Genomic DNA, 10,593 nt, shown 5'->3' with positions numbered 1-10,593 from the left:
TCTGTCCCGGTTGCCCCTCTTCCAGGCCAGCTCTCTGCTATGGCCAGGGAGTGCAGTGGAGGATGGCCCAGGTGCTTGGGCCCTGCACCCCATGGGAGACCAGGAAAAGCACCTGGCTCCTGGCTCCTGCCAGGATCAGCGCGGTGCGCCGGCTGCAGCGGCGGCCATTGGAGGGTGAACCAGCGGCAAAGGAAGACCTTTCTCTCTCTGTCTCTCTCTCTCACTGTCCACTCTGCCTGTCAAAAAAAAAAAAAAAAAAAAAAAAAAAAAAAATCAGTAACACTTAAAAAGTGAAACAAGTGAACCAATAGGTGAAGCTCTGATTGTATGGGGGTGGGTGGCTCCATTAAACCAGAAACTTCTTTTTTTTTTTAAGTGAAGGGAGGGGAATCAGCACAGGTGAGAATTAGCTGCACGTGGCCATGTGGAGCTTCACTGTCATTAGCTGAAAGGCTCATGGCCAAGCCAGGGCGAAGGCTTCCTCCTCTGCAGCTCAAGGGACAGTGCTGCAGTCCAGGTAGGAGGGACGCGGTCACAGCACCATCTCACCTGCCCGTCCACCCAGGGGACTGGCTGAAGCCCTCAGACTGGGAACTGCCAGGAAGTGGGAAAGCCCCGAAGTCATCGGGACTCCTCTAGGAGAAATGAGTGCTGTGGCACCTACTTGCCCTCCCTCCCTCCCTCCCTCCCTCCCTCCCTCTTCTCCTCCTCCTTTTTGAGTTTTACTTATTTACTTGAAAGGCAGAGTTAGAGAGAGAGAGAGAAAGAGAGAGAGAGAGAGAGAGCAATCTTCCATCCATCGGTTCACTCCCCCAGTGGCTGAAATGGCCAGGGCTGGGCCAATCCGAAGCCAGGAGCTTCTTCAGGTCTCCCATGTGGGTGCAGGGGCCCAAGCACTCGGGCCATCTGCTGCTGCTTTCCCAGGTGCACTAGCAGAGAGCTGGATGGGAAGTGGAGCAGCCGGGGCTGGAGCCAGCACCCATACGGGATGCCCAGGTGGCGGCTGTACCTGCTGCACCACAACGTTGGCCCCTGTACTTCCTTTCTCTGCTGTTCACCTCTTAATGCCTTCATCCCCCCTCCTTACTTCGTTCCGCTGTACGTGGGGCGCATGATCACGGCTCACGTTACACTGCAGCCCAGGGATTTCAGAGAAATGAGCCGGGATTGTGACTCAACAGGAGGAGCGGTGGGTGTTACTCAGAGACCTGAGTCTCCAGAAACCGACACGGTGCTGGGGGGGCGGGGCTTCTTAGGGAGCGGGCGGGTGCAGTTTTGGCTGGATGAGGCTCAGCTGCATTTCCTAAGCAGAAAAGCCTTCTTTTTTAGAGTGAAAAGGAGGACTCTGAGTGTAAACGTAGCTACCCAACAACAAAGAGCCGAGCCCGTGAGCAACTCTCTGAACTTCTTTTCTCCTTCTGGCTCGCCACCACCTGAATCCCTCCCCAGATCTGGCAAATCCTCCGCTGTGTGGGAGGGGACGAGACAAGCTCGTCGATGGGCCCAGGATCTCGGCGCTGTGGGCTGAACGTTTCTGTCGCGAACTCTGACTGCAGGACTAAGGCACAAAGACTTGCGGTCCGGTTACAGCTGGGGTCAAGGGCAGCACGGTCAGCAGTGGTGCCCAGAATGGAGGCCACAGCACCGGGGGTCCCGCCACCCAAACCAAGCTGGGCTCCAGCTGTGACTGGTCACGGCCTCAGCCCTCTCACTTGCTCGGATCCGATCCATTTCCAATCCTGGTTCTCCTACAGACCCTGTGGGTTCCTGAACAGCCTTCTGCTATGGTTTGGATGTGGTCTGAGTGCATCCCCCCAAGACTTCCTGTGCTGGAAGCTTGGTTTCCAGAGGCAATGTTGCGGTGATGGGACCTTGAAGAGGTGGAGTCTGATGGGAGGTACTACACCCTGGGGGCACTGATCTCATGGGCTGTGACAGGTCGAGGTCGCCCCACAATCCCCAGTGTTCCCTTTCCACTTCTCCATCACGTGAATGCGGCCAGGTGGCCCTCGCCAGAGCCTGGAAGGTGCCAGCGCCGTGACTGTGGACTTCCAGAACTCTGAATTAAACAGAGCTCTTTTCCTTAGGAAGTACACGGTCGGTACTCTGCTGGAGCAACACGAAACAGACCAGCACACCTTCCAGTGGTTTCCTTTCCTGTTAAGCTGGAGCTAGACGACTGCGGCCCAGAGCCCGAGCGGCCCTTCTCATCCGAGCTCTTGGCTTTGCTCCTGCTGGGTTGGCAGGGGAGACCCTGCTCCAACTTTGGTGAACTCTCACATATATTTTTCATCCCTGGCAAGAAACTGCTCTGAGAAGGACTGGATGTAACACAGGCCATCCACAACCAAATCCCCTTTATTGATATTAATCACAGTTATGAGGTCTGGTCCAGCAGAAAGAACAAACTGGCATTATGGAGAACTACAAAGACGTACGGATCAAACATACAACTATACCAAACCCCTGAATCTCAACCAATCACATCTCTGAACGTGTCAATTTCAATCATCAGTGCTTTGGAAGAACACACACTGACCCAGCCCAAGGCTGGGGTCCTAGACCCTTCACGGAACACGAGATTCACCCTTGGAAGCAGGCGGAAATGTAAACTCAGAGAACAGCCGGGGTAACGGCGGGCCCGCACGCCTGGTGAGGGCTGCCTGCCTTCTCAGCAGGGCCCACTCCGAGTCCCTGACCACGGAGGACAGCAGGCCCTTGCTGTGTTGGGAGCACACAGGTCATTTCTCACTTTGCTTGGAGAAGCTATGGGTATGAAGGAGTAGGTTGGCTTCTAGTCTGATTCAAGTCATTCTTTAGGGTCTTAGAATGATAAGTTGGCTGAAATTTAAGAGGGAAATGTAAAAAAAAAAAAAAAAAAAAAGGAAAGAATGAATCTCTTCTCCTTTCCCTTCTTCCTGTTCCAGGCTAAGGCCCCCGGCCAGACTCCAGCAAAGCCCACTGCTGCTCAGGAGGTCCCGAGCAGGTGACAAAATACTGCATGGCCAACAGGGAGGGACCCACGCCCATCCCAGTGTCTTTCACTCACTGAGCTTGTGGGGCTCCCTCCATTAATAGATAAAGGGCTTCAGATGTAGCATTTTGCTGGAGTCCCCCAGACTCGCAGAAAAATGAAGACCGCACACTGATCAACATGAACACCTTGGAGACTGGGAAGCCGCCGTGAGAACACTTTGCCTCTAAATCTATCGGGAGCAGGGTCTCTGGTCAATGCCACACCCTGCTCCGTTCTCACAGGGCCCACTGACTCCCTAGGTCCCTTAACTTCAGTAATGCCAGTCTTTCCCTTAAAAAAACAAGGGGAAAAGGAAGACTGGCCAATTTCCTGCCCTTGCTCTGTGTCTCCTCTCACGCAGTATCTCTCTGGGGGAGGTAGAGGCGCATGGATCCCTCCTGGGGCTGGCTCAGCCCTGGACAGCAGGTTGTTGGCTCGCAAGCTGCTCCGGTCCCGGCCTGGAAGACGGCCAGGGGGTGAGCAGTGAAGGACCCGCAGAGGTGCCGGCCGTGATGCCCAGTCCCTGGGTCAAGGTGCTTAGGAGACGTCTCTTAGTAGCTCGCTTCTGTAGGTGACCATGAGGAGGTGTCAGTGTAAGGAGGGAGACCAAGGGTCCCAAAGGAAGAGAGCTGACCCGGTCTGCGTGTCCTTGATCATCAGTGGCCGAAATAAAAAACCTGCGGGTCCGTGACACCTTGCAATTCCAAAGAAAAACCAGTATCTCCCTAGAGAGCAAAGTAGCAACAGTCCCAGCGTAATCAGAATCAACCAGGGGAACGGAAGGGAGAGGAGAGAGGAAACACATTTTAACGGGAAGGAGAGGCGCGTGGTCCCGCGGAAGCCAACGGACTGCCGCCTCCTGGAGCTGCCGTTCCTGCGGTCCGAAGCTCGGCGCTAGCCCAGGCCGACGTCCAGCGACATCATCACCACAAAGCCCAGGATGCAGGCCCAGGATGCCAGCTTCCCATTACCACTGGGAGGGAAGGAGAGGAGCACAGGTCAGAGCTTCCCACTGCCCGAGACGCTGTCCCGGCCGCCAGCGCCCACTGCAGGGTCCATCCCCGCAGGGACTCTGCTACCTGCTACCTGCTGGAGCTTACGATAGGCCAGGCAGGCTCATTAGGGCACTGTCACTACTGCCCCGTTGTCCTGGTGGGGAAACTGAGGCACAGAATTAAAAAAAAAAAAAGAGGAGCTGGGCGAGCATTACAATGGTTAAGATTCTTCTTGGGGCTGGCGCCGCGGCTCACTAGGCTAATCCTCCCCCTTGCGGTGCCGGCACCCCGGGTTCTAGTCCCGATTGGGGCACCGGATTCTGTCCTGGTTGCCCCTCTTCCAGGCCAGCTCTCTGCTGTGGCCAGGGAGTGCAGTGGAGGATGGCCCAAGTGCTTGGGCCCTGCACCCCATGGGAGACCAGGATAAATACCTGACTCCTGCCATTGGATCAGCGCTGTGCGCCAGCAGCGGTGGCCATTGGAGGGTGAACCAACGGCAAAGGAAGACCTTTCTCTCTGTCTCTCTCTCTCTCTCTCACTGTCCACTCTGCCTGTCAAAAAAAAAAGGATTCTTCTTGGAATGCTTGCTTTTCATATCACAGTGCCTGGGTTACAGCCCCAGTCTGTTCCCTGATTCCAGCTTCCTACTAATGAAGACCCTGGGAGACAGCAAGTGATGGCTCAAGTACTTGAGTGCCCACCACCCACGTGGGAGACCCAGATGGACTTCCTGGCTCTTGGCCTCAGTCTGGCTCAACCCTGGCTATTGTAGGCGTCTGGGGGAGCGAACTAGCAGGTGGAGATCCCTCTGCCTTTCAAATCATGATGACGATGACGACGACGGTGAGTGGTAATTTCTGAAGATATTACCTAGTCTGATTTTGTACACCTGCCTCAAAGTCATTCCATTATTAAAAAGTTGAGAAAGGCATGGCAAGCCCAGCCCCCTACCTGCCAACTCCTGCCCAACAATGAGACAAGAAGGTGCACACAGCACTTCAGCTAACGTTTTAGAACCTACCTCCCCCCCCACCACCACCAACTGCAGCCCCAGAAACATCTAGAGAGAGGAAGACACAATGTAGACTCACGAGGGTTCCTTCCTGGGCTGCGGGAAGCACAGGTGGGTTTGTCAGCTCTGCTCTTGCCCTTCCCTCCTTTCTCTCTAACTTTCAGAAAACACAGGTGGGCGGGGGGGACATAGGAAGGGGAGGGGAGGGGATGGGAGGGAGGAGGAAGGGAAAGGAGTGGTGAGGGAAGAGGGCCCAGCAGGGATGGGGCGGGGGCTGGCGGGCACAGGGGAAGCACTGTACCTGATCTGGGCTTCTGGGATGATGTCGTCCATGACCACATAGACCATGGCGCCTGCCGCGAAGGCCAGGGCGTAGGGCAGGATGGGCTCGGCCAGCACCACGGCGAAGGCGCCAAAGACGCCAGCCAGGGGCTCCACCATGCCACTCAGCTGCCCGTACCTACGGAGAGAACGGAGACCCGGGCCACTGTGGGGAGGGCCAGGCAGACCCGCCATGTGCCCACTCTGTGGATGCGACCCTAGAGAGTGGATGCGTGCCATCCCACGCCACGGCTAAGCACGGCAGCGCAGAGGTGTGTTGTGGACTTTATAACACCCCCTGCTGCTTCCCCACCTCCCTGAGGGAGCAGACCCTCACCCCAGACTGCCTTGACAGCATTAAGCTTCCCATGTTGTCCTTCTAAAAACAAAATGTGTAATTGAGATTAATTCATATACCATGTGACACAGCCCTTGAACGTATATACGCAGTGGCTTTGAGCATACTCACAAGCTCATGCAACCATAACCACTAATTCTAGAACATTCCTATCACCCCAGAAAGAAACCCTAGACACCCTGGCAGCTAGTCCCTACCTCTCCCTCCCGCCAGCGCCCACCCATCAATAACATCCTTTCTTTCTTTCTTTCTTTCTTTCTTTCTTTCTTTCTTTCTTTCTTTCTTTCTTTCTTTCTTTCTTTCTTTCTTTCTTTCTTTTTTTCTTTTTCTTTTTTTTTTGACAGGCAGAGTGGACAGTGAGAGAGAGAGAGACAGAGAGAAAGGTCTTCTTTTTGCCGTTGGTTCACCCTCCAATGGCTGCTGTGGCTGGCGCATCGCGCTGATCTGAAGCCAGGAGCCAGGTGCTTCTCCTGGTCTCCCATGCGGGTGCAGGGCCCAAGCACTTGGGCCATCCTCCACTGCATTCCCTGGCCACAGCAGAGAGCTGGCCTGGAAGAGGGGCAACCGGGACAGAATCCGGCGCCCCGACCGGGACTAGAACCCGGTGTGCCGGCGCCGCAAGGTGGAGGATTAGCCCAGTGAGCCACAGCACTGGCCAACATCCTTTCTTACTCTATGGATCGGCCCTTTGTGGACGCTTCATGTAAGTGGGAATCCTGAACCCCGCGGGCCTTTCGCCTGGTTTATTTCTCTCCCGTGGTGTCGGCCACGCTGTGGCCCGCGCGAGAGCTTTGTTCTTTCCGTGGATGAGCACCGTTCCGCTGCACGGCTGTGCCACATCCACTCGCCAGTACCGACTACACTGTTACACAGCGACAGGGCCCCGAGGAGGAGCGCCGTGGGCATCTCCCTTTAGAGGGGGCACACACCCATGGGCCCCTGCTGACGAGGTGGGCCTGCCTGGCCCTGTGTGTCCTGCCAGCCTGCCCCACCCCCACCCTGGATTCTTTCCAAGGATCCCTTCGTTGGAGCTGCCAGGGGTGGATCTCTGCTGTTTGAAAGCCAGTGAGCTCTGATGGAGGCAGTGGTACACCTTGAGAGCGGGAGATAAGGCAGACTTGAGCCCCACGGCCTGAGCACCCCCAGGTAAAAGGCACCTGCACAGGTGGGCCAGCCACAGGCCGGGAGCAAGGACACCTTTCCTTGCTGTCTGTGCCTGGCAGGACGCACTGTCTCTGGGCCTCAACCCCTCCACCTGCACAATGGGGAGGAGAGATGTCTTCCCTGCCCATGGCCCCCAGGTCACAGGAAGGCATGAGGGCCATCGGTGGGCCCTGGGCCCCGGGGCCAGAGGCAGGAACACGCAGGAGACCCTGTTCTGCTGCAGGATCCTAAGAGCGGGAAGCATGCTTGTGCGCACAGGCCAGGAGAGCCAGCAGCTCTGGGTGTGTCATTCCTGGCCTTGGCTTTGTCGCCCCAGGGGGAAAAGTTGGTCTGACATCAAACCCAGACTGGAGGGGGTGGGGAGGAATGTGTCATCTCAGGGTCTGGATGCTGACCACAAAGGCCCCACCCTCTCCTCTGTCTCCTGAGCTGGCCCGGTATGAAATGACAGTCATCACTTCTACCTTCAAAAAAGGCCCGAGGCGTCGTCCCTGTCCCCACCCCAACCCGCTATTCCACGGACTTCAACAATGGAGAAAGGGATCCCTTCAGTCTGGGCAGGGACTTGTAGACATGAGGCCTTGGAAAAAGGCAGACTTTTTAAATCGGTGCTATTAGCAGCCCAGTTTAGGGCTCCATCCGTCCCAGACCGGGGACTGTGACCACAAAACCTCCTCAGGAGGCTTCTGGTCTCAGGGTCACTGCTGATGACCCAGGAGCCCGCCTGTGGTCATCATACTTCCTGGGCCCTGGCTTGCTCTTCTATCAAACGGGGCTCGCCATTGCCGTCGGACCATTGGAAGGGTGGCAGTAAGGGACAGAGCAGGCAGGGCTGGGGAGGGGTGGGGAGTGGTCAGTGGTGGCGGAGAGACAGCCCTAGTCATCATTGCCCCAGGTTATGGACATGGCATGGTCGGCACACGGAAGAGGAGCTGCTGTCAGACCCTTGGTGCCAGGTGGAGGTGAAGGCACCCGGCGCTCGGCATGGACAACAGGTCGACCTCAGGTCTCCCTGCCCGAGAGCCACAGAACCAAGCACCCGAGGAGTGTGAAAACTAGGAAAGAGAGCCATTTGGGTTGGTTCAGGCGGAGGCTGACAGTCGGGAGATGACATCCTACTGGGGGTGCGTGATTTACCCAGGCGTGTTCCCCAGACCCCCAGGCCAGCTTCCGGTGAGGAGGGGTCGCCCGGGGGCACCTGATGTCGGACGCACGGCTCTGTCCTCCACAGCTGGGCACTCACCAGAAGGCTCTCCAGGTGGAGAAGCCAGCCCCTCGCAGGGGGAGGCTGACGGCCAGGCCCTCCGGGAAATTCTGGATCCCAATTCCGATGGCCAAGTTCCTGAAAGATGGAGAAAGCACGTGAAGGCTGTTGGCGTAGCGCCCTGGATCCGCACAGCCCAAAGCTCTCCCTCGGTGCCAGGGAGCCAGGGGGAGACCTATGGGAGGCGGAGGAAGGAGAAAGGTGATGTGTGCAGGGGGACTGGGGGGAGGGACACAGCCCCTCCCCGTGGCCATCCTGTGCAGGTTTGCAGGACACTCTGTCTTCACAGCCTTCCGGTACAGCAGAGAACAAACACGCTGGCTGGGTGCCAGGCACTTGGCCGTAGAACTCCGCACAAGCTCACTTCACTTCTATGCCTCCGTTCCCTACACACGGCCCAGGGATTCCAACAGCCACCATCCAGCCCTGTTGTGCCTCTGGGCCCTAATAAGGCCTGTAGGGTTCCTAGTGGGGCTCAGTGCAATCTGCTGTTGATTCCCTCACTCCACGGGGACGGGCACAGCACACTATTATCTGGATTCAACCTCAGAAGCCAACAAGGGAGTGCAGGTGCAGAATTTGACAGTGACACAGGTCTGGCCCTGGGCTCGGCTTCCTCCCCAGACCCTCTGTGTGGGCCTGGTGCTCTCTGTACACTTCATGGGTCCCCTCTGCCTGGTGCCTTAGTAGGACATGGTCTGGGATGGGGCTGTGCTATGGGCGTGGCTTAGTTGGTCAGCGTCTGTCTTGGAGAAGTCGCTCTGTGCACAAACCAGGGCCTGGCGTGCAAAACGGGGGAGGGGTAGAATCAGACAAGTACAGATGCAATGTGGGACCCTGTGCCTGGCTGCAGGGACTTCGGATCTCAGCCAGGGAGACAAGACACGCACAAAAGTTAAGAACCCTCAGGGCAAACGCTTCCAGTGACCACACAGGTCAACTTGCAGAGGAAGCAGAGGCCCGATGGGCGGCACGCGGGTCAGAGTGTGCGCGAATGGCAATTGGGGAGTAAGTCCCCAGAGGAGACTCTGCCTGAGCTGGACAGGTCCAAGGGGCAGCTCCTCCCCCGAGGACACACTGATCACAGTGGGGCCTGCTCACAGACTCACGGGCGTGAGAAGAGAGGTTCACTTGGCAAGCGGTGCTGGCCTGTGGTTGGAGGGAGCTGGGAGTGGACCGGACAAAGAAGGGAAACTCCGCTGCCTCTTGGCTCTGCGGTCAGCTGACTCACTTCTGCCCACTGGAATCTACTCGAGCTCTGGCCTGGGGCCGGGGGTGCTGCAGACCAGTGGCTCGGCTCCACCCTGTCCTCTCTGCTCAGCCGCCAGCCAAAAACATCCAGGACAACCCTCCGTGTTTCCCGCTTTTAAAAATAAGATTTATTTGAAAGGCTGAGTGACATACAGAGAGAGGGAGTGGGAGAGGGAGAGAGACAAGGAGAGAAAGAGAGAAAGCAAGCTCTCATCAGCTGGTTTACTCCCTGGATGGCCCCATCAGTTAGACCAGGAGCCGGGAACTCCATCCACGTGGGGTCTCTTGTGCGGGCGTGGCAGGGGCCCAGGGACTTGAGCCATGCCCTGCTGCTTTTCCAGGCACATTTGCTGGGAGCTGATCGGAAGCAGAGCAGTCGGGACTCGAGCCAACGCTGTGGTATGGGATGCTGGTTTTGCAAGTGGCGGCTTAACCTCCTGCACCGCCACGCCAGCTCCAGCGTCTCCCACTTAGTCTCTACTTTGGGAACTCGCACCTCACCCCATGCTCAGCTTTCACATTCCAACTCGTGCGCACACGCTTCATACGGGGCTCACACCTCCAGACAGCTCGACAGGCCCAGGTCCCCCTGGGCTTTTCCCTCTCTATGCACGTCTCTAAGTACGGAAATCTTGTTGGGACGACGCGCTCTGGGACTCAGCCTTTCTCCTGTCTCTGCAGTCAGCGCTGGCTGCCATGTCCCCAAGGTAGCCCGGTAGTTCCCAGTTTAACAGGAGAGAATGGGGTGGATTCAGAGACATCTGGTTGGAGGTTTTTTGGGAAAAAAATCGTCATTCTGTTTCTTGGCTTTTTTTTTTTTTTTAACTTTTGACAGGCAGAGTGGACAGTGAGAGAGAGAGACAGAGAGAAAGGTCTTCCTTTTTGCCGTTGGTTCACCCTCCAATGGCTGCCGCGGCCGGCGCGCTGCAGCCGGCGCACCAGGCTGATCCAATGGCAGGAGCCAGGTACTTATCCTGGTCTCCCATGGGGTGCAGGGCCCAAGTGCTTGGGCCATCCTCCACTGCACTCCCTGGCCACAGCAGAGAGCTGGCCTGGAAGAGGGGCAACCGGGACAGAATCCAGCACCCCGACCAGGACTAGAACCCGGTGTGCCGGCGCCGCAAGGTGGAGGATTAACCTAGTGAGCCGCAGCGCTGGCCTGTTTCTTGGCTTTTAAACGTGTGTCTGTGTTTATCTCTGTGGATGTCTGTG

The 10,593-nt window shown here is 57.0% G+C and overlaps 1 protein-coding gene across 14 annotated transcripts in view; it reads right to left on the bottom strand.

Moving 5' to 3' along the window:
* Window positions 1-2,340: 2,340 nt before the first annotated feature.
* Window positions 2,341-10,593, bottom strand: part of SLC39A11 (solute carrier family 39 member 11) — a 443,645-nt gene continuing 435,392 nt past the window's right edge. For 10 of the 14 annotated variants that reach the window (XM_089317655.1, XM_089317648.1, XM_089317645.1 and 7 more), the window contains 3 exons: window positions 8,110-8,305; window positions 5,325-5,483; window positions 2,341-3,989 (listed from right to left, as the gene is read on the bottom strand). In XM_089317655.1, the coding sequence (XP_089173781.1) occupies window positions 3,984-3,989; window positions 5,325-5,483; window positions 8,110-8,305 (361 nt within the window). In that variant the 3' untranslated portion in view covers window positions 2,341-3,983. The remainder of the gene's footprint in view (window positions 3,990-5,324; window positions 5,484-8,109; window positions 8,306-10,593) is intronic. The other 4 variants (XM_051825151.3, XM_002719501.6, XM_002719500.6 and 1 more) reach the window with 1 other exon arrangement.

This window comes from Oryctolagus cuniculus, chromosome 17 (assembly GCF_051225735.1).
Source record: "Oryctolagus cuniculus isolate XC-2025 breed Fujian yellow rabbit chromosome 17, ASM5122573v1, whole genome shotgun sequence".
Lineage (NCBI taxonomy): Eukaryota > Metazoa > Chordata > Mammalia > Lagomorpha > Leporidae > Oryctolagus > Oryctolagus cuniculus.
The sequence above is the reverse complement of the archived record's forward strand: the minus strand, read 5'-3'. Positions and strand labels throughout refer to the sequence as shown.